Source organism: Falco cherrug, chromosome 5 (assembly GCF_023634085.1).
Source record: "Falco cherrug isolate bFalChe1 chromosome 5, bFalChe1.pri, whole genome shotgun sequence".
In the NCBI taxonomy this organism is placed as follows: Eukaryota; Metazoa; Chordata; class Aves; order Falconiformes; family Falconidae; genus Falco; species Falco cherrug.
The window spans coordinates 26,285,143-26,309,897 of record NC_073701.1 but is presented as its reverse complement, the minus strand read 5'-3'; the positions used below and the strand labels follow the sequence as shown (position 1 = coordinate 26,309,897).

The following is a 24,755-nucleotide window of genomic DNA, read 5'->3' as shown; positions in this document are numbered from 1 at the left end:
TACCAATTCTGAAAGAACTAATTCAAGACTTTAAGTAAATCATGAGTACATAACCTAGCCTAACAGAAATAAAAGCAGTACTGAATATCTTGTAAATATCATACATTTAGTGACATCTTAGGTGACTTTTCTAAAAATGAAAAATAGATCTGCAGAAATCAAGTAACACAGCACTAGCAAACAGCACCTTTCTACTAGTGCAGTAAGAGAAGACAGAAACATGTTATGTGAGAGCATTAGAATCTATTAAAACGGGACTTGTATTTAATGTTTATTGCATGCTTCTGCATATAAGCCCAAATCCCTAGAAAGCTTTAACAATGACAACAAATGAAAGCCTTCTTCTAACACTTTACTTTATAACCATGCTTTACAGCACAGAAAAATGCTGTTTTATCAACAATGTCAGGTGAATAACAACCCAATGCAGACAAATTTACTTTGAAAAATATACACAAAGTCAAATTTGACAGGAGCGAGGTCAACTGTCTAGAAAGAGTAGGGAGAAGGACAGGGTCACAGGAAACAGAAATATACCTTATTAAGATTTTTTGTTTCAAAAGACTTCCCTAGAAAGTAATTAATAATTCTATTCTTCAACTGACCTTCTCCAACCAACTTTGGGCACCTTCCATACAAGGAGCTTATGACAGGACATTGGACACTGAAATCTTACCAAAGAGAACTGAAGAATAACCTGGCCAAAGCATGAACTAGATCTGGAAGCCTCCCTGAGAGAGCTCCTGTTGTAGCCTACTTATAAAGAATTACTGATATTACAGAATGTGAAAAGCCATAAAATTTCAGTGTGACAAACAAACCACTTAACAAACTTCATAATTTTAAAAAAGTGCAATGCCTGCTCAAAAAGATGAGACATGATAAAGGTTCATCAGCTGCACTGGGGAAAAAAAAACCAAAACCACCAGAGTTTCATCCATTAAAAAATATTTTGAACACCTCCTGAGCAAGATTTCTTACACACGGTTAGAATGATCACTCAGTCTCAAAGGTCTGGAGGTGAGACAGATGAAGTGGCTTCTCTTGAACGTATGATCCAAGTAGAGAAAGGATAGCAATAGAGAGCTCAAGCCCTTACCAAGAACCTCAAGACAGGACACCAAAATCCATGGGACATGCTGTTGCACACTACTGCTCATCGGTCTTTCCAAAAGAGTGGTATTGCAGGAAGATGAGATAGGCATGCACCAAACTACGTATCAAACTAAACCACTATGTTTTACACCACTCCCACAATTATCACTTCGAAGAAATGATCTGGATCCTTTGCAAATGTGAAGTCATATATTAGATGAGACACTACAGTCAGTACTCCACAGATCCGGAAATTTGTTTCAAATTGCATTATGTTCCCTTATTAAAGCAGTCTGTTCTTGGAAAATGATACAGTATCTAATGACGCACTCCTTCATCTGGGCCTCATACACATCCAGTACCAAGAATTGTCTGGGAACATGGTAAGAAAAGCAGTAAACACAACGCTGATCTTTTTCTGCCAGTGGGAGGAAGTGAGGGATATAGGTCTGCTCAGAATACAAATTCAGTTCAGCCATTCCTTCATATAACAGATGTAGACAGAGTAATACTTTTTACCAAAAGGTTCCCCAAAATTTTTAGAAATAAGTCTGCAGCAGCATCATGCTTGTTCTGTCATCTCATTGGAATGCTCGTCACTATTTTAAGCAGACTGAAACCCATAAACTCGTTTCGTGACAGGTCCAAAAAAAAGCATTAACAAATTCTAAGCTTTTCTGGCAGATCAGTCAGGTTTTCCTCTGCACCCTAGTATCGGATCCTAATTATAAATAACTTTAAATTGTGATATCTAGAGGAATTTTATACAGTCTGCAGAGAAAAAAAAGAGGGCATCTTGCTGTCTGTTGCTGCTTTAACCATTCTGTCAAACTTCCATTGCTGAGTGTTTAACACTCTGCTCTGTTAAGCATCATCAGTCTCACAGATAAGCACCTGAGTCTAACAGATGGTAAACGCATTTTTCCCAGAAGTACTAAGACAAGAAAAGATGATGAACAGACACTTAAAACATTTTATTTCAACACACTCTGACACTATATATGATGTAAATCTTATCAGCTTTCTCACTGCCTCCTTAACAGTTATATTTTCATCATTATTAACATAATCTTCAGGTTAATCTAAAACAATCAAGGATGAAAGGTAGAATAACAGGGAAACAACTGTGTACGTACTCTCACAAACTAAAAAGCTGAAATCTTTAAGAACTGTGATCTGCTCCAAAAGGCCAACATCTCTACTGTTTAGCAGCCCTAATGATCTTGCGTCTGCCTCCCTGTCCTTCATTTCTTCTTTACTTGTCTCTGCGTATTTTAACTGCGTGCACTCCTCAAGTATCAAACTCATTCCCATCCATTACCTTAATTCTTATGAGACAATCTGGATTGCAGCCTGCTGTATTACTAGCCACATTTTTAAGGAATTCAGAAGCAGCAGACAACAGTGCATTATTTTATAGTTGTCCAGGTCATGAACAGCAAGAGATGATACTTTCACCAATACTTCAAGGTTGTTGACATGTCAAATGGAAGAGACCTGTATTGAAAATTCTGAAGTAACACTCTGAACAACCATTCACATTCATCCCAAGTATTTACTTCACTGGCTTTCTTCTACTTCCAAGTCCTCATTAGCATTCCTAATTTTAAAGACTTGTGCCCTACACCCGCAGGCATGCAAAGATGCTTTCCCCATATCCAAAAGAGAACCCTGACCCAATTGTCATCCACTATTGATAGTTAGCCTCCACTTCAGGCCCCATCTATAGGTTCAAAGGCTTAGAAGGGCCAGCTGGTGAAGACCCAGGCAAAGCAAGCACCAACTGCCTCAGCCTTGGCCATATCCACTGTTCACAGTCAGCACCGAGCCTGTATTTCCTTTGTTTCTCTTTTTTAGTTCTTTAACTGCTGATGCAGCTCTGGAAGTTCTTCTTGTTGTCTTTGATGTCCCTTACAAGTTACTCTAGTGGAATGTTGGCTTTCTTAATACCATCTCTGCATATGCAGACAGTATTTTTATATCCTTGAATGAGCTTGTCCTTATTTTACCTCTTGCAAAAGTCTTCTGCATTGACCCTCAGTCATGAGTTCCCTCCACACTGCTCTCCTTACATGTCTACTCATTTTCCTGGACATTTGTACTGACAAATGTTTTGTGCTCCAACGAGGTTCTCCTTAAAGGCATACCAGGTCTCTTGAGCTTAGCTGTTCTTTAACTCACTGGATCCCACCGATTAGCTTAGTAAATAAGCCAAAGTTTGCTCTTAGTCTTATGAAGTCCATGCAGCACGAAGGCAATAAACACAAGACTCACCTGGAGTATCATTGATGCACAAGATCCATAATTTTTTTTTTTACAGTCATTTGCTCAGAATGTTGATTGTTGCATATTTCAAGTTAGTAAAATGACAGTGGACTTCTATTGGCTGCAGATTTTAAGTCATCTTACAAGAACCTGCTGCTTTCCTTCTATTTTTAGACTTTGTAAATGCTTTGTGGAGCCAATGTAAATAAAGCATCTGCAGAAAAAAATCTTTATAAGGAAACATGTCCAATAAATAACTGGGGAACTTCCAACAAGAAAATTGGTTGAAGGGGGTATAAACTTTGTCCATTGCTTTTCATAGCACAAACTAATAAATCTTTTATTATCTGAACAAATGGGAAAAAAACTGCAAAGAACTCCTGCAACACAATACAAGTTTACTGCAGGACGACACAGTATTCCCTATGACTTTTTCAGTGGTACAACAATAATAAATATTTGAGAACAACATTAAGGAACTGTGAAGTAGGAGAGATTTCTCAGTGAGACATGGTAATTCCTGAAGAATTCTCTTATGAAAAGCAATGCATCTACTTTGACACCCAAGACAGAATGGTGGCAATTTTGCAGTTTCTGTCATACACAAATTGTAAAAGCCTTACTGGCTAAATCATGCTTTTAGCAATACATACATATATGGTTTACTAAATTTTAATTCTGTTATTGGGAAATATAAGCTAACACATTTTTACAGGGATCTCATCCACAGAAACATTATCCAAACAGATACTTTGAAAATAGGTTCTCTGCAGTAGCTATCCTGGAAGAGTTCAACATACTATAACTAAAAAACAGGAAGATTTTTTTCTTTCTTTGTTTTACAAACATGAATTATTCTGAAATAAAAGGTCAGCACACATGCAATTCCAGAGCAGTTCCACAAGGGAACTGCTTTGGTTGTAATAGCTATTGTGGCAAAATTTTCCTGTGTGAACCAGGAACACCCCAAGGTAGGCTGGTTCTAAGCAGCCAACAAGTTTAAAAATGCATTTACTAATCAGAAAAGAATTTTTAAGTTACAAGCAGGCCCGATGAATTATTGTAAGACATTCTTTGAAACAAAATTATACTTCTAGAAAGATGCAGAAGAGCTAACAGGCTGATCCCAACTTGAGAAAGCAGTGAAATAATGCACTGCTGGATGTTGCAAAATATATTTTCTCTGTAATAGATCTCATCCAGATTACAAGACTGTTCTTCCTGCAGGCCATTCCCCACTCACTTGAATAAAGAGCTTTCCTGAATCAGTCACAAAGAAACTGGAAGCCACAGGAGCTCCCTCCACAAAGGACAGCTTATGTAGAAGTAGTAAGGAAATCCTGAATTCACAAAGCTCAGTCTAAATTCTTCAGGAACCATGTATTTGCATCATATCAAAATGTAAATATATGCCAAACAACAGTAAATAGATAAAAGGTTTGCAGATGTATTCTTTCTCAACTCATCAATTGCCAAAGTCCTCCAATACTTAAGAAAAAAGTAACTCATGTAATTTAAAGATAGATTAAAAAAGAACTCCTTTAGGTCAGATCATGGAACCATGGTATTTGAAGTAGTATTGCTTATACTACTATATTCATTACTTTTTCAGTAAAATTAATCAAAACAAAGCCAATGTGTATTATCAAATTTTAAAAGTTCTAAACAAGAAAGATTTAAAAAAATATAACTATGAAGAGAAAGCAAATCAACCTTTTGGCTACTATATGCCAAATGTTTTCTAAGAACTTCAAAGCCATTTTCTCTCCAGATTCTGAAACGCATTTGCCAGGGCTGTCTGCTTTAATATTCTTCCCATTACTTTTCCTGAAAACATGTTTCCTTTGCACTGTATCCTGTGGACAAGATACAAGGTCCATCCATTCTAATTAAAATACAGGTTTTCCAAGAAAAACAATTGCCAATCACAAGACGAACAGGACCCAGGCAGGAAGCATACAAAACTAGTGGAAGGGAAAAAAAGAAAAAGAACCATTTAATTCACATCCTTCTACAACTGCACATTCTCTCCACTCTTCCAAAATAACTGGGCACTTGCAAACAATAAAATCAATTTAAATCTGCAAATTTAAAAATGCAAAATAAAGCCAAAGATCAATTTAAAAGATGTTTAATATACTAAAAATCTGTAGAGATTGAAGGCAACATCAGTTATTAGACCTATAATTTTAATTAATCTGAAGTCTGTACATAGCACAGCGAAAACGCTATCCTTCTAATCATAGCGGCCTTCAGGACCTAAAAAGTATCGCTGTTCAGAAACTGAGAGGGCCCATCAGAGAAAAGAAACAGCAAAATGCCAAATGTTCTTTGTACTATATAACTATAGCAGCAAAATCTATTTTATATCTGGTAAATGTAACCAGCTAATTAATGTCAGCTTCACTTTGCTGCTTGTCTGAAAAAGGCACCAGAATGGCTCAGGGCCTGGTCTGACAGGAGGAAGGGATAGCAAAAAGGAAAACAGTTATGCAAAATATTTGGGAAAAAAACCAAGCTCTCCCCAGGCAGCATTGCCAGGGCTGAAGCCATGCTCTAGTTGCATCCCCTTTTACAAATGTAGATACAATGTCTTTTTGCATCTGCTTGAAATCCCTGCGAAAAAAAACCCCAAAACACAACCACCAACAAACCAAAGGCCACCCAACAAAAAAAACCAAAACCAAACACAAGAGAGAAGGAAGGAAGATATTCCCGAGTCCAGCTTGGCATGGGGTTTGTCCTGGTTGCTTGGTACAAGCAGGAATTTCCTTCACCTAAAACTGGCTTTTTGCCAACACAATGTAGGATACCTTGAACAAACCAAGTAAGGTGAAGTGGCTTAAATTTCTGTTCCCCTGACAGGGAAAGGTCACAGCTTTGTAGGGCAACTGAAGTTTAAAACCACAGTACCAGCCTCTCCCAGACCAGATGCTTTGATACAGCATCCACTGAATTCTTCTCTTCATAAGTAGTCAGGACCATACATTAGATTCTTACTGCTGTCAAATTCTTAACAGGCAAATTACTATCCTGTTTAGCCTAAGAGAATATACAGTTATACATATTCAAATGCTCAAGCTATCTGTTATCTCAGATCAAGAAATGTTCCTCCTCAGCAACAAAAAATGGTTTAGCACTGAAATATCAAACATGATACTTATTCCAAACAGCTAAAAAAAAAAGAATGAAGTGTAATGCTCATCTGTGAGCCAATCACAGCAGCTAATGAAACATTTTTTTCTGATGGAAACATTCAACAAAACAGCCTATGTTAAACTGTACCTCCCCATTTAAAGTCCCAAAACAGCATTAACTGAAGACTGAACAAAAGTACTATATATATGTACATCTGGAAGGTAATTTAAAAAAATCTCATTCTGAATTTCATTAGTTGCTAGATCAATTTCACCATGATGTCTCTACTAGAATCAACACTACCAAGTGCAAACAAAGCCCACAATTTGGTTTTATAACTTCAGTATTGGAAGAAGTTCCTAAATAACTTTGTATATAGCTAAGTTAATGACTTTTAAAAATGCAAAACAGATACCAAGAATTAAGAAACTAAAAAAAAAAACCAAAAAACCAAAAAAACCCCAATTAATTTCTACGCATCTCTAGGTAGAGATTTTTTTGTTTGGTTGTGGGGTTTTTTTTTTAATTTATTCTAAAACTCATGCCCACTTTTGTAGTGTGGGCATTTCATTTTTGTGACAGCATCTGTGTACCTTTAACATACAAAAGGCCATAACTAACCAAATTTCGTCCTCCTGCCTCCTTTAATTATAGTTTTAATGTGTTTGGTTCAGGCACTTCAGTACTTGTAAAGGACTAACAGGGCGGTATTGATCACAAAGCATTTGTACAAAACACATCAGAAGCTTAGTTATTACAGTATTATTGAACAAATATTGTTTATATAGTATTCCCAGCATGGACATTTTATTTGCACTTCAGTAATACAGTTCTAAAAATGTAACTGAAATACTGAATGAGGAAAAGAAAAAACTAAACCCCTATCTGAGAACGGCAAAAAAACCCTGAAATAGTGATGAAAAGTTGGCAGTCTGAGGGTGCCCTCCAAGTTCTATCAGCAGTAGAGTCTTCAGTTTTCTTAACAGACCCTGTACTAGATACAGAAATAACTTACATGGTATTTATGTGGAGAATGAAAAGGAATTCTCACATGACTGAGTCACAGGAACACCACTAGAAGAAGTACAAGAGGCCATCTGAGTGTGTAACATTTACTGATAAATATTTTGTAATTAGTACCAAAATCCATCTAGAAAGAGGAAATTTTAAGATGCTTCTACTGTTCAGAACACAAGGATTGTAGGAAATGAATCCCAAAACAACAGAGGAGGGGCAAAGGAGACATGGGAAACAGAAAACATTCAAAGCTAAATTAAGAATTATAAGCAGTTTCTAGTTGTACATACTCTAGAATAATTTGATGCACAGAAGTAGAAAGATGCACAGAGAACTGAAGAAAGACACAAGCACAAAGAAAAGGGTAGAGAAGAAACATATGACAGGTGAGAAAAAGAAACAGCAAAAACTACTTTAAAAAGCATTTTTCTTCTCCTTGCTGAATACATAAAAAGGTCATTTAAGAAAAGCAACAGGCCAAAAAAGGGGGTGAAAAGCATAATCAATTAACAGAGTTACAGAAATCTTAACCAGTAGCATTTGTTTCCTACGAATAAAAATGTAGGTGCAAAATTCAAAACTCTTTGTGAATATTATTCAAAGAGGAGGAAGTAAAGCCTGCATATGCCAGTGGGCTACAAACAAAACAACTGTGTGAACAAACTTAAAGGCTGCACAGCACATAACCAAAAACATCTCAAGAAACAAGACTGTTTCAAGGCATATCTCAATAAAACATGGAAGCAAGCTACCAGCAGTAAAACTATCAGCTCTAAGGCCATATTTAAGACATCTCCACAAATCTGGTCTACAATAAACTAACTTCAAATGAATAAAGTAAAAAAACTTTATTTAAATTATTTTAAGACTAACTGCATAAAATAACCACCTACAGAATTACCACGTCAGTAAATACGATTATTTCTTCCAACAACCCTGACTAAAAACCAAAACAAAAAAAAAACAAGATACAAATTGCCAGAAATTTCGCTATGTATTTTCCTGGAGTCTATAGAAGTCTTTGTTTTGGCATGCTAAGAAATATCACACTAATTCAAGGAGTTTTATGAATATACTGAATACAGCACTAAATGGATATTAATACTGATGGGTAAACTACTGAAGTCAAATGCATGTCAATACTGTCTTAACTCTCAGTATCTAATGTACACACTTAAAAAAAGTTAACTAGGACAAAGTTGTTTAAAAGGATGATAATTAAAAAAATGCCACTTCAATGAATTTCATAAAGTGAAACAAAAGAATACTTTATTTATTTTACAGAGAAAAACGCCACACCTCTGCGTTGCACTTTGTTGCAGAACTAAACTAAAACAGACCCCAAACAAACAAAAAAGCAGCTTGCTTGTATGATTTTTAATGTAATGGAAAACAAATGTCTTCATAAAGCGATTGAATCCTGTCAGCTACAAAAATAGCAAGTACCTAATAAAGCTCAACAGCACGAAGTCCCTCCCACCCAATTCAAGTATTTCAGATCTATTTTATAAAGTGGCTGATACAAACTCAACGAATCTGATTTGTATTGGTAAAACAGAATGACAGCTGGCTGTCTCCCAGCCAGTTTGACACTTCAGTGTTTGTTTAGTGTTTGGCTTTCAGCAAACCTACTCCATGCTTCAGCAACGTGCAAGTTTTAAATATACAGCTTGTGTGGTTTAAGTCATATAATGAAATCCCTGACTGCACAGCTGCTGGTATTACTGTCCTAGGTGGGCATCGTACTGTCAGGTAGCATCACACATTCAATAAATACTGTTAATTTCAAGACACAGAAAGAGAGATCCATTAATTCAAGTTTCAGTTGGGTTTAACGTTTCATTTTCAGTTCTCTTATGACTGCTGCTGTTCTGGTCACACATGTTCTGCTGCCAAAAGTTTTGCCGAAGAACGGCATCCCATTTGAATAGATCTGCACGGGTCTGAGCTATCTTCGGGCCCAGGAGCAGCACTATCGGGCAGAGACGCGCACACCGTTAGAGACAACAACGGCTGGCTTCGCCTCCCACCATCATTCCCCACCGCCAGCTAAGACAAAGAGGTGCGAACGGCAGGAGAACTCGCAGCACGGGGAAACGACCCAGGCGGGCACGATGCCATTCCGCTACCGCATCCCTGTGACTGAGACCCGCTTCGCGGCGGCTGCCAGCGAGGGGCCGCCACCGACCCGCGGCAGCCGCCGGGGCGCAGGGCCGGCAGGGGCCCCGGGCGGGCGGCGCCACCCACGCCCGTGGTGCGGGGGCAGACACGGGGCCACAGGGCCAGGCCGCCCCGGCAGCCCTGCGAGCGCCTCGGCCGTTCAAACGGCTGCCGAGAGCCGGAGGGGAGGGCGGGGGGTGAAAGGGGCACTGGCACTGCAAATGGCAGGGAGGCAGAGGAGCTCGCCGAGGGAACGGCGGCGGGGGAAAGCGAGCGGCCGCGGCAGATGTCCCGGCCGCCCCCGTGCCCTTGGCGGAGGCAGGTCAGCAGCACCGACGCAACGGACGCCCCGAGTCTGCCCTCAAGGCGGCCAAGCCCGGCGTCGCCCGCTCCCCGGCCCCGGCCTGCCCCGCCGCCCCGCCCCGCCTCGCCTCACCTGCGTGCCCACCACCACGATCTGCGGGAGCTGGATGATGTCGGCCCCCACCGTGTTGAACACATCCTGCAGCTTGTTAATCACGGGGATCAGCGCCTCCATAGCGGCGGGGGAGGGCGAGGGCCGGGGAAGGCGTCGGCGATGAATGGGCGCGACGGGCAGCGGCTCCCGTCAGCCGCCCTCTCCGCCTGCCGCCATTGGCGCCGGCCCCCGCGCACGGCGCGGCCCCCAGCAGGCAGTGCGCGCCCGGGGCGCCGCGCCGCCGCCGCCGCCAGGCATCATGGGAGCTGTAGTGCGGGGGGGGGCGGTGTGGGATGTGCGGGCGCCCTCTCAGGCGGCGGCGCGCTGGGGGCTGTTGGCCGCCGCTTTCTGCCTGGCAAGCGCCCAGGGCCCAAAGGCCTTCGAGGATAAGGCAGCGTTGCCGTTGTGGCCGTGTATTACAAGCCATTCCCAGGTTTTACTCCACCTTTTGGTGCGACAAAGCCGATCCCCTCAAGGGAGCCCCAGCAGCAGCGCAGCTGGGGGTGTTTGGGTGGCAGGCCTCGCCAGATTTCAGCAAGCAGTGTGGAGTGGCCACGTTTATTTGAGGCACAACGTTTTGAAAACCCTTGAGAAGCAGGAAACAACCAAACCGTGCCTCCCCTGCCCTCCCCACTGCTTCACCAGGTGTGCCGGTGGCACGGCCTGAATACAGCAAGGAAGGGTGCTGGATGACAAACTGCTGGACCCTGTCGGTGTCTGGTGTTGCAAAACCAACCGAGCAGGAAAATAAAACTGCTGGGAGTGAGGAGGAAGCGTTATGGAGGTCTCTTCAGGGGGAGAAAATAACCAGAGAAGACCAGGTCCTTCAAACTGTGCAGCAAAAAGGATATTCTCCCATTGCTGTTCATGTATTGAAAATTGCAATAGACACATTTAAAACGGCTATATTTATTCTGTTTGCTTTTTCTGTGGATATTTTTGTTTTCACTGTCAGTCTCTTGGCTAATCTGCATCTGAAATTTTCTAACTCAGATGAATACTATTAGGTTTGGTTGAGGTGTCTGGCAGGGCATGGGGAGTGGGAAACAGTGAGATCTACTGCTCAGCTGCGTTATACAAAAAGATAGAATGACACAGAGGATGACTTGTGATGCGAGATCACAACAAATGAGTCTCCAATATTTAAATGTCTTCCCCTTGAGTGCATTTTCTCAAAGATAAATTATGAATATGCTAGCATGTTCAATGTGTTAAATTCTGGCTTGTCCTTTCTTGGAAGCCAACATAGTAAAAATGCTTCTGAAAGTTTGAAGTTCTGGATGGCATTAGAATTTGTATTGTTATTCTATACAAATTACTCTTTCCCAGTCTTCGTGTCTTGAAACTCTCAAATGTTGAAGGAAAGAACGTACAAAGGAAGTATGTTCTTCTCTGTATATCTTTACAACAAAGTTTCTCATTCTTTAGAATGAGGAAATTTCACACTGCTTGTCAGAGGGCATTTTGTGCTTTATACATAAAGCATAAAGATGGCTAAGCAAATTGAAACACTCAAAAATTGGTGTATGCCAGTACAGAGAGAATCAACTAACACATAACATTTTATGAAGAAGGTCCTGAACGACCTCTTGGTGAGGAGTTCTTGTCATAGCCGTACAGACATGATTATCCAGCAGTTTCACCCATTAGCTTTCAGTGTGCTTCAGCCAGTTGCTCTCAGAGATCATTAATACCAGGATGCCATTTGGCATCTTCTTCTCCAGCTTCCAGGATTACAGCGAACTTTCCCTGCATTGTACACCTGACACAGCAAATACTCTTTCTAAAGGGTTTGCTGTTCCCTGGCTAGTGTGGAGCCTCATTTCCTCTCCTTCCTTGACTCCCTGGAAGAAAAAGAAAAGAAAGAAGAAAAACAGGGAAAAAAAAGCATCCTAGTTGCACAGAAATAGAAGTTGCTGGCACCTGAAGTAGATAACACTAGCTTATTTCTCTACGAGTATCTCTTTTTTCCTGATGTTTTCATTTTGCCATATGACCTCATGGACACCACTGTGAAATGGAGAAAGTGCAACCTGGTTTATGTTTTAATTTAGACCAGAAGTGGGACATCTCTGAAAGAATGTAGAAATGGAAAAGGGTCAGAGAGGGACAGGAAGGATGATGAAAACTGTGGAACAGCTTCAATATCAACACTAAGCTAGAAGTCTTCACTCTACAAAAGAAATGGGGAGGAGTAGGGAGGATTAGAGGTCTGTGTAATCATTATCAGCCTGGAGTGTCAGTTTTGTTTACCCTCCCTTCCAACATAAAGTGTTTGGGGAGTGTCTAATGAAACTAGGAGCCAGGTCAGAACAAAATAAAGAGAGTAGCCCCTCATAGGTGGGTCAGTGACCTATTGAGCTCCTTGCCAAAGAATGTTGTAGACAGTAGAAATTTAAATTCATTCAGATGATGTTTGGACAAGTTTAAGGAAATGTATTGCATATAAATAAATAGCTATGTAGGAATCAAAACTAGCTCTGGATGTTTCTGAGCTGACAATGGATGGAAGCTGGGAGAGTATCATGCAGAAGCACTGTGTGTGCTTACCCTTTAATCTGTCCCAGTATGGCTATTCTTAGAATTTTATCAGAATAATATTTCAAGAATCACACAGCGAAAATATCAGTTGCTGAACCAAGTTGAGATAACATAGTCTGCCCAGCAGAGATGTCAAAAGTCTTATCAAGGGCTAGATACCCAAATGGAGAAGCACAGCACAGATGGAGGAAGTGAATTGATGAAGGAAAGCAACAAGAAAGTACTAAAGAAGATACAAGACTGAGAAACACCAGAATGCAAAGCTTAATATGTTGTACATTTCTGGCTAAAAAGCTGGAAGTGCTTTTGCTATGAACTGTCATGTACTGCACCAATTTATAAAATCCAGCACTTCAGCCCAGTTGAGGACTGTGCCAAACCAAACATTTTAACAAGAAATGGCCTTCTGTAGCTTTAACTCTAACCTTCCATGGCCCGCCTACATTGTACTCAGCAAGAAGCTCAAAGATCTGATAAGAGGCAGTAGTTAGATTGGTTATTTACTAAAGTTAATTGACAGGAGAAAGCAGGAACTGCCACACTGAATCTGCCCCTGATATCAAACTCCCTCAGAATCTCATCTCTAAGACCATCCAGCATCAGCTGTCTGGGGAAAATATAAAAATGCAATGTAATAAGATCTGATTCCCGAATCGTTTATTAAATAATTTTGGTATTGCTGTAAGATCGGAAGTAGACAGTTCAATTTTTTCTTCCGCTTTACGTTACTGGAAACTAGATTGCTTCATTTACCGTGTAATAGTTTTTTGTCCCATCAAGCTAAATTCTTGGCTCCAATGACGTCCTATGACAGTAAATTCCATGATCTAATTATGCATAGTGTAAAACATCAATTTGGTGTCTGTTGTAAATCTGTCATCTTCTAATTTCATTATAAGCTTCCTTGGGTTTACGTTTGAAGTCAGGAGAACAAAATTTCCAGTCTTTCTTCTCCATTATATGAATTCTTTATAGTTTTGCATAATAATCTGCTTCCATTTTTACTCAGTAGTTTTTGCTCAGACAGCTGGAGCCTCTTTATATTGACATATTGACAGTAGTGGACAAGTCATTTGCCATTTAATTCATTTCTGCAAAACAAGGAAACAACAAACTAGCATCTCAGTAAAGGATATTTCATTGCCATTGTATTTGTATTGAGAAAGAAATACTTGATTACCATACTGAAATGTATCAAGTATGTAACATAGCATTTGTGCTGCATACATACTGCACAAACACTATTAGCAAAATACTTCTTTAAATTATTCCTTGGTAATGTCACCGTTTGGAACCATGCAACACAGCGAGTATATGGGTCTTGCAGAGCCTGATTTTTATGTGAAGCCAAAAAGAATGATGGTTTTGTGTTCTCCAGAGCAGCCTCATTGCAGATGTTACACTTTCTCATAGCACTTATACCAGACATCTGCACAGCGAACACCATTAGAAGTGAAGATAAATAAATTCCTGAAATCCTTTGACAGGATGACCCTTCATTTGGATGTTCTACACAGATTTCCCAAGCTGACAGATTGTTCTTTTTTTCCAGAAGAAACAGAAATCAGAGGTTTCAAATACATAGCCCAGGGATTCTATTGAGTTGGCAAAGTGAGCTTTTCTACCCATTTCAGCGGCTGAAAGAAGGTCACAGAAGAAGGAATCCCCAAGTTACATATTACCTGTGCTGAGACCTAGCCTCTGACAAAACAAAATAAACCTGGGGCAAATATGCAACTTTGCTGGATGATATGAGGAACTAAACAACAGAGTTCCTTCTATTCTTTCACTCTATCCACATGAAAGTTATTTACCTAAATTCCTTCAATAGTTGGGGTGTTAACACAACTTCTCGTAAAACACGCATGCAGAAAGGAAAGCAGGTTTCACCTTAAGGAAGGGGCAGGGCACAGAGGGTAAGAGCCACAGGGCAAACACAGCAGTCAAAGTTCATCAATCAGTAACAAAGCCCGAGCACTCTGTGAGGCATCAGTGTTTCTGACAAGGCCAACAGAGGTAAAAGCTTCCATTGGAGATGAAAATAATCTCTGCATCCTTTTGAGCTGCTGTACAACAGTGCTGCCTCCCCCTGCCAACTGTGGTCGTCAGATTTCTTGGAATAACAAAACCAACAGTAACAGTTGCTTCAGTGAATGATTTTCACCACTCCAGTGGTGTGCAGTCCAATTTTAAGGTGAAGACTTCTAACTTTAAAGGACAAAGGTTTTGGGAATAAAGCCCATAACCTCCTGTCTGCTATCAGGAAAGCAATTTTTTATTGAAAAACAAAAAGCAGACTTAGCATTCAGCTGAGGCATTTTAACTAGAAAGGAAAACAGAAGAAGCCTTACCCCAACCAAATGTTACCCCAAATAAAGCTTGCTGGTATTCAGGAGGAATGGAGCTTGTATCTTCTACTTCTGGGTCTAGTATTTTAAATAAGGCTATCTCCTGTGGTCTTTTTAAGATAAAATAGTATGCCAAAAGGAGCGGGTTTTTAATTTTTATTTTTATTATAGATGTTTTCTTGTTCATGCTGCTTTTTATGTTATGATTGGTACCATTCTAAGTCTAAATTGGAAATAGAACTATCAAATATATGTGATTTACAACATCACAGCCTGCATGTAAGACTAATGGATACTTCAGGTGTATTTATCTAAAGCTTTTTACTCCAGCTCAGAGTTGCATTTCTGGAGTTGACACTGGATGTCTTACCTGCCATGCTTTGCTTATTGTCACAGAATTGTCTTGGAGCACATGGATATGACTCTTTCCATGTGACACAGAACTGCAAGATGCACTTCAACCACTAAAGAGCATTGTTAATAGGACCAGAGTAGTGCTAGTCTGAAACTGAATTCCAAAATACAACATAGGTAAGGTAAGCCTTTTGTAAATGCTGTGGCCCAAAGCCTTGAGCTAAAAGATTTGGATTCTTTTTTGCAAGCCAAGGAACAAGTGAGTAATGCAGAACAGGCAAAGCAGGTAGTTCTACATAGCTAGGCAATAGGTTTAAACAAAATTGTGGTTGAAATCTTCCATCACAGGGTGATTCATTTAATTTAACGCTGTGGAAGGCTCCTCTATTCGGTAGCAGAGTCCAAAACCTATCTCCCTGAAGCAGGGACCCTTACCTAGAATTTGAAAAAATGGACATACTATGCTAAAACATGTTCAAAAGAGAGCACAAACATCCAGCCTTACTTTAGAACACAAGCTCACAAAATCAGAGATACAAGTTCAGTGTTTGGTGGATCCAAAAGAGAGTTCATTTTCCTGTATTCCCCACGCAAAAGTGCTGTGACTGCCTGGCTCGAGACAGGAGTAGGGAGGGGCAGAAGAGAACGTGAGGCTATGGGAGGCCAAAGAAAGAAAGGGTAATTCCAGGTTCTGCTCCCAAGACAATTTCTGTTTCTTGAGCCATGGGGTATTTTTACATTACAAATGCATAAATCAAATGTAGAAACCCTCTGGAATCTTTAAGTTAAGTAGATTGGTATTCAGTAAAACTAACACGAAGAAGTTTTGGGATCTGGAAATCAATCTGCAGCCCACTGAGTCTTACCCTAGATTCTTAGCTAAGGCTCTGTTCCATAAGGAGATGCTTCTGACAGCAGAGATTTCCTTTATTTAGCAAACAAAAATATATTAAGATTTGGTGGTTGAAATTCTTAATGAATTCTCTTTATAAGATCCTGATGGTTAGAAGCTATGTGAGTTCTGACTAGTGATAAGAATCATTAAAAAAAAAAACCAACAAAAAAAAAAACCAGCTACAGAGAGCATAGCTAACAAATGGAAAACTTACCTGAGCATGTGATGGATTCTTTGTAAGTTAAGACTTTAAAACAGGGCAAGTAATTTGAAAAATATGCTCTAACACAAAGAAATGTAACAGTTTGATAGACAGCTGTTTGCACATCCTGCTGATGACACCAGAGCATTATGGTTTTGAGACAGAAACAGAAACTAGCAACACAGACATGGGGTAGACCTCAAGCAAATAAACTCGGCTAGGTGCATCCGGATTTACTACAAGCCAGGTCTGACGAGGCTTAATATCGAGATAGCTGCCTAGTGCACAAGCCAAGGAGGCAGAAGGTGAACAGCTCCAAGACAAAACAGTTGCCATCATGAGGATCCCTCTGCTTTTTCATTGGAGACATCGGAGGACCCTCCAGAACTATTTCTTTAAAGCAAACAAGTCCCAAATACTGTGTTTACCAAAGGCAGGCATGCCATTTCTCTCACGTCAGGAAACTCATACAATGCCAAGAACAGCTCTGTGGTGATGAGGCAGTATTAGTCAGGCTAAGGGAGAGCCAGAGGAGATTGTTACTCACCACTTACTTACCAGCCCTGTACTTGATAGGCTCCTGGACAATTTGCTGCCGAGTAGAAATACCCGTGCTTATTAAACTTGCTAATACAAAGGAATTAAGTAGGACCTATGATTACAGATTTCCTGTTGATTGAATTTTAAAATTGTGTTTTCTTATTAAAGCACATTTCAAGCTAAATTCTGTTATTTTTGTCTCCATGTAGAACACATTGTGTTGGGTTTAATGAGGAAAATAATGGGTTTGGAACAGTTAATCACAGGGAAAAAATAATCAGAACAATCAGTGGGGAAAATTATGTAAATGGGAAGGAAGCATTACTTTCTGTGGTTCATCAGTACTTATTTCAATTTGCTTACTGTGTCTGCAAATAGAAAAAGTAGAAACTAAACAGAAGCCTTATATGCAACTCCTTACAGACAAGAACTAGCAAGTAATACAGTAAATTTTCCTCTCTGTATTTTGGGGGAAGTCTTTTCTGCAACATTTTGCCCATCTGCAGAAGAATACCAAGAATAAATCAGATATGATCAAAACAGGTTTACTGTGTACAGATGATGGAAATTGGAGGCAACTGCAAATGGTTCTGTCTGTTAAAAGACACTTAGAAAAGGAGTAGCTGCAGTTTAAGTGGCACTACCATGGACTGAATATGTGCTTAGCTAGCAAATGAATTTAAAGACTCAAAGTTGCTTACACTTAGGATCATAATCCAGCCAATTACCTAATAATTTTTTCTTTGCAGCACCACCTTTAATGCACAAGAGATTATACTGAGCAGCTGCTCAATGTTTTGTTTCATCCTTTTGTTCTGAGCAGCGTTTGAATAATAGTAAGAAAGACGTGGGCTTCACTAAACATGTTCCTTCCTTTCTGCGCTCTTCTATGGGAGTGGCAACGCAGAAGCCCATGAAGTACACCATAACATCCTGATCGCACAAGAGAACAATATTATTCCTATTATAGAAATGTAGACCTAAACTGTGAAGGACTGCAGAGACCACTTCTTTTATCTTCCCCACCTACCGTGTCATAGCATTATATATAGCTCTTTATACATTCAGAATGTATCTTCCACTGACATTGCAGTACTTGTGAGTAGCTAGCCCTTCAGCAAATTAGATACCAGTATTCCATACTATCTGTCCTTACAGTCACACACACAATTGGAAATGCAGTTTAAAGACTTCATCAGAAAAGTAAACGGTAGGCAGAAAAAAACCAGCCAACCAGCAATACTTATTTAATGATGGTTTTATTTTACAGGATACAAATTTCTTTTTAAGTACTCAACAGGAATTAAAGTGCTTAATTTTACAATTCTCCACCCACCGTATGATCAACTATACATATATTACAGAAAATATATACAATATCTGCAGATTTTTTACATTCATATATTTCTTGACCATAAAAATGACCACTTACATTTGCACAACTTAAAATGGCATTTATATTTCACCTTTTTAATACTCTTCACTTTATTGCAAAACCAGAACAAATTTACACCTCTTCCAAATACTAGTATTTTTTTACAAAAGCGTTTTCACAATTAAAGCCAGAAACATTTCCATAATGAAGGGGAATTAATATAGGCATATAGCCTATAATTCTGATGTTAAACATTGCAACTGATCCAGCTCCCACTAAAATTAATGTATTAATCCACCTCAGGGGCTACAGAATAGAAAACATGCTAATAGAAAAAAACAATACTTCTCTTGCAAACTGTTCCCTATATGCAACAAATTTGGCTTCTTTCTTAAACATACTAGGGCACATACATACAAAAGGCTTTGACACAGTTCCCCCTTTTCTGAATGTTTTCACCATAAATAGTTAATGAATCTACAAGGATGAACCATAAACTGAAGTAGGCTACTGTTATGCAGTGGCTGAAAACATGTTTTATTCAAGAAATGTGCTTGAAGATTTTAGCAGAGAAAAACCACATTCTACATTTATTTGTGCTAGGAAGAGGAAGGGGTAAAAGCAAAATGCCATAGTTGAGTCCGGGAAGAAATTTAATCATGGGGTTTTAAAGGAAGCAGACTGGATGCCTTACTGAATTTACTGTCTGTGTCTGCGTATGATTTTTTTTTTTTAAAATTAGACTGAAAAAGTAAATGTGCCACAAAAGTAGATCTACTTCTGTTGATTTTTTTCTTCTGAAAAGCATACTCCACATACTCAATATACATTACATTTTGAAAGCAGCACAGTGTATTTTTGGATTGTAAAATACTGCTTGAAAACAGGTCATCTGAATAATAGCCTCAAATATATACAAACACATATATACATATACACACATATGCGTATGTGTATATTTACACACATATACAATCATTAAGTTAATGTTATGCTCTGTTAAAGGAAAAGGATTATGGAAACAATCTGACTAGCACATTAAAACTCCTATCAAAAGAACATACTTATCTACAGTCCCATGGGTCAGAACCAGCTAGATAAATTCCTCGTACCAACAGGGCCACAGACCAGAGGAAAAGAAAAATAATTCCATATATTTCATTTCGTATTTCAAATAAGAGTACACCACAGACAAAGAATGATGATGGATTTATCTTAAACATAGTTCTGCCACAAAATTATTTCTCTTCTCCAGTAATTTTTTTTTTTTTTGGATATGTATCTCCAGCTGTTTACACTCACTCCTACATCCTTATCTCCAACTGAAACCCACCTGAAGTTCAACTGAGCACTGTGATTCTGGATGAGACACAGTAAGTCAGCTGGCTTTCAGTTGGTGAAAGCTTGATTTTCCACAAGTGTTTATATAATGTAAGGCAGAGTCTACATGATTTTAAATTACTGAAGGTATAATAGCTCCAGCAGGTCTCTGCTAGTCTACACCAGCTAAAGATCTCTAAATAGATTTATGGAGAAAGCTTTTTTATTGCTTAGAATTATTTCTACATGGAATATTTACTTCTTTCCTGAAAGCCTTTCCTTCAGTATAAGGAAACACTACCCTCTGTTCATTTTATTTAATCTTCTCTTGAAATGAAAAGCTGACCAGTTTTTATACTAGCTATATGGTGATGTAGCTTTACAGAAAAAAAAAAAAAACCTCAAACAACAACAAAACAACAAAACCCAAAGAACTTGTCAAGTGTTTCCACATCCTTCCCACTTATTTTTACATATATATATATGTATATAGATATTACTTTTTCCCCCTCCTGACTCCACTTGGAACTCTTTAAAGCGTTACTTCTATAATCTCATCTAAAATTTACTCAAGCGATAGTGTATTTATTCTAGATTGAATTGGTGCCTTGGCTTCATCCATAATTTAAAAATATGAAGAATAAAAATCCTATTTTCTATGAAAGGGATTTAGAATTTCTGAGGAGATTTCTAAAGCACTTTGAGATGGTTTTGCATAAAAAGGTGTCACATATATTGCATGCATTTACAGTGGTTCAATATTCTACTCCAAATAGAAGAGAATGTTTTCTATTCTTAATACCTGCTTTTCACATAACAATTAAATAAGTTTTGTAACAAACTAAACTACTCGGTGTGGAAGGATCTGAAAGTACTAGATGCTATAGATTTTACAGGAGCTCTTCAAACAAGCAGGGGTACCTGACACCAGAAAACAATTTTTAGAAGGTCTTGAAGAATTGTGCAGACATGCAGATGTCATGATACACTATTTTTCCAGGATAGGGGAAAAATATTAAGCAATTTTGAAAAATACATTAATATGTTCCAAGCATATTAATGATAAAATGAAGCCATTGTTCTGTTGAAAACAGATAAAACCACATAAAATAACTTTTGATCTGCTTTAAATTGGACAGAAGACTGATCACTTTTAAAGTGAGAAACAAGCATGTCTTGAACACAAGAATTGCAAAGCTTAAATAATTCAGTGGAGCCATTCACATACCTTCACGTATTATGAATGAATGCTCAGTTATAGTTTATTCCTTACATACACAGCTTTATGCTAATAAATTTAGTGCCCTTTTTATTTTTTTTGAAGAATTCAATAGCTGAAGTTTATTAACAGTCTGTACTTTGTTGGAATTATAATTTTGACTGCTTTGGTCATGATACTTAAGCCACAGCAGTTACTACATTGAATTTGTTCCTCTGTGGTCATAATTTACACTTTAAAGTTAAAGTTTTGGATACTGTAGGAGGGCTTGTCTGTGGAGAGTGAAGTAAAACAGTGTGGTTAAATCTAGAAGCAACTTCTCCATCTTTTGATCTCCTTTAATATTGGTACATAATTTTCCTACAAAATACACACACAACCAATCATTTGAGTGCCAAGACATTCTGACTCATAAGAGAACAATTCTACCCAAGCATCTGATTAAGAGAACATGAAATAGGTTTCACTAGGGTAAATAAAATATCCTGCTCTTTATACTTTAATGGCTGAGAGCAAACATGAGGCTAACATCCAAATAAATAACTCCCAATGCTAACTTTATTTCAAATTATTTGTGCCCAAATGCAGGGTTTCATCTGGGAGAGGCTGAAACCATTCAAGCAGCTTCAGCTACTCGGTACCACCATAACAATAAGGCAATCTAGACATTGCTGCCTCTAATAATTTCCCTAATCATTTAACTGGAATAGGTCTTCCTATTTGGCTCAAGAATTAAGTTTGCAGGAGCTTAGAAAACAGAATGTACTACACAACACCAGGCTGAGCAGGCGTGTTGATCTGCTGGGGGGCAGGCAGGCTCTGCAGAGGGATCTAGACAGGCTGGACCGATGGGCCGAGGCCAATTGTATGAGGTTCAACAGGCTGGGGCAGAAAGGCTGGAAAGTGCCTGGTGGGAAAGGGCCTGGGGAGCCAGCTGAACATGAGCCAGCAGTGTGCCCAGGTGGCCAAGAAGGCCAACAGCATCCTGGCTTGTACCAGAACTAGTGTGGCCAGCAGGACAAGGGCAGTGATCACCTCCTGTGCTCTGCAGGGGTGAGGCCGCACCTCAAATGCTGTGCTCAGTTTTGGGCCCCTCACTGCAAGAGGGACACTGAGGTGCTGGAGCGTGTCCAGAGACGGGCAATGGAGCTGGTGAAGGGTCTGGAGCACAAGGCTTATGAGGAGTGGCTGAAGGAACTGCAGTTGTTTAGCCTGAAGAAAAGGATGCTCAGGGGAGACCGTATCACTCTCTACAACTACCTACCAGTGACTGTAATGAGGTGGGTGTTGGTCTCTTTTCCCAGGTAACAAGCGACAGGACAAGAGGAAATGGCCTCAAGTTGTGCCAAGGGAGGTTTATATTGGATATTAGGAAAAATTTCTTCACCAAAAGGATGTCAAACACTGGAACAGGCTGTCCAGGGAAGTTATTGAGTCACCATCCTTGGAGGTTTTTAAAAGACTTGTAGGTGTGACATTTAGGGACATGATGTAATGGTAGACTTGGCAGTGCTAGATTAATGGTTGGACTCAATGATCTTAGAAGTATTTTCCAATCTAAATGATTCTGTGATTACAGTCATACCATCATATTATTTTCAGTATACCTCAGTCCATCTTATCCAGGGACTCCTTTAAGGCAACTTCTCCCCTTACACCCAACAACTTGAACAGGGCAAACAATGTTTTTATACATTAGGATGTGGTAAGGTGATTCTCCAGATCCCACAACTGCACTTGAGACTTTTAGAAAATACCCACTTTCAGGAGATGACCATGAGAGTTAGCCATGGAGAGTTCTTGCTTACCTGAATGTCCCCCCATCCTTCACCATGGTATACACAAGATGTAGCTAGGGAGACCTCAGCGAAGATTTGATGGTACTCACCATCAAATTGAACCAAAACAGGTTTAAGCTGCACATAACTAGAGGTCAATACAGATGACAACAGAAGTAACTTCAAATCTCTTAGAGAACTACAGAAGAGCTTGCACATCAGATAAAAGTAATACTAGGGTTATATGGAGAATAATATGGACCAATGGACAACCAAAGTCAGTTGTAGAGCTAATACTCTACAATTCCATGTCCTGATAATTACCAACACTTGTGTAAAGCTTTGAAGTCTAAAGGCCATGGTAGATTTTGGGTTTCCGCTAACACTAAGTTGCACAACATTTCTTCTTACCAAAGAACAATAGACACCGTGTACTCATGGATTCTTGACAGTAAAAACAGAGGTTACTTTAACAATTCCTTTTTAAATGCTAAATGGGTTGTTGTGTTTTGGTTTTTTTTCCTATAGTGTCACAGAAAAAGTGGGAGTGGGAGTTCAGTGAATACTTTTTTTGGAAATCTTGTTATAGGAAATCAACAACTTAAATCTGTCTTCAAGTTACTAACAAAACTGTACTTGAACCTGAATTCTTCAGCTTGACATGATTTAAACCAGACTGCAGTTATACTGAGAAGACAGACTCCTGAATGTGCTTATGACAAGTTGATTGTAGAAGTTACATATTTTCCTTCCTTTGAGGGGTCAGAAAAGGAAAGATATTTATCTACTTGACAGTCATCATTATCTCTGAATTTCTCGTATTTCATCCAAAGATGTTACAGTAAAAATTTTAGGGAGGTCATTTGCCTCTATGTATAAAACTTCTAACAGGAATGGAAGTTCATAAAGGACTTAACACTGTAAAGCCAACAAGTCCTTATTCCCATAAGTGGAATGCAAATAATATCAGTTAATACAACTTGAGATTTGCAGGCTCAGACTTCGTACTGAATTTGTATAAAGCAGGCTCCACTTTACAACAATAATCCTTGAAGACTGTTGTCATAAATAAATATTAGAGTATCTAATCTTCTGTAAAAATTAAAAGATAAATTCAAAATGTTCTTTCATTCCAATAACCCTAATAACAAAAATACACGATCCCACAATGTTACTAGAATCTGTTGCTTTTCTCAAACCACATACTGCATTTGAGTAATGAACTACTGCACTCCTCAGAGGTAACAGCGATAGGACACTGAAGAAAAGCAACTACTCTTTTAAACACAACTGGAACTTATTTGTCCATTGCATGCCACTTACATTACTGCTATTTTTTGATGCATAAAGATATCAAGATCATTAAGTGTCAGCTATTAAAACAAATCACTGAACAGTATTTGTTAATTTAAGACTGTGTTTAATTTCAAATAGAAAACATGCTTTTTAAATAAATTACTAATAGGAACCCAGTATCATGAAATCATCAAGTATTGTACATTTTTAATTCTGTACATATATTATATATTGTTTCTAGATTGAAAATCATTAGATTGTTTCCTTGATAAATTGAAACTTTAAAAGCCAATATACCTGTGAAAGCAATTTGCATTACTTTAATTCAAAAGAGACACGTGAATACAACATATGTACAGATCTGTGGAATTTAATCTATAAACTACATACATTAAACTGAACTGTCCCTGCATATTTAACTACAGTTCTATTTGGCAATGTGGAGGTATATCTTTTATCCTGTTGCAAGTCCTCACATGTATAGTAGGATGCTTCAATATTTGCATTCTTAATGAAAGTAGCAAACAATAACTGAAGAGCAACTGGATTTTAAAAAAAAAAAATTGCATCACGACAAACAAGTAGTACAGTAAAGTTAGTAAGTATTTTTAATAGCATTCACATTTTTTTAAAAAGTCTCCGAAATGGACCTGTACATCACTTTTATTGACAGAACATAAATATAAGAAAAAGATCCCTAAAAAGACCAGAATTTTTCCCAAACGTAAAGTGCTAAGATGTATGGTAGTAAGAAG

The 24,755-nt window shown here is 38.8% G+C and overlaps 1 protein-coding gene across 5 annotated transcripts in view; it reads right to left on the bottom strand.

Moving 5' to 3' along the window:
* DNM1L (dynamin 1 like) overlaps positions 1-10,344 on the bottom strand; it is a 39,292-nt gene extending 28,948 nt beyond the window's left edge. For 2 of the 5 annotated variants that reach the window (XM_055710594.1, XM_055710595.1), the window contains exon 1: positions 10,112-10,344. In XM_055710594.1, coding sequence (XP_055566569.1) covers positions 10,112-10,213 — 102 coding nt within the window. In that variant the 5' untranslated portion in view covers positions 10,214-10,344. The remainder of the gene's footprint in view (positions 1-10,111) is intronic. The other 3 variants (XM_055710596.1, XM_055710597.1, XM_055710599.1) reach the window with 2 other exon arrangements.
* Between the last annotated feature and the right edge of the window lie 14,411 nt (positions 10,345-24,755).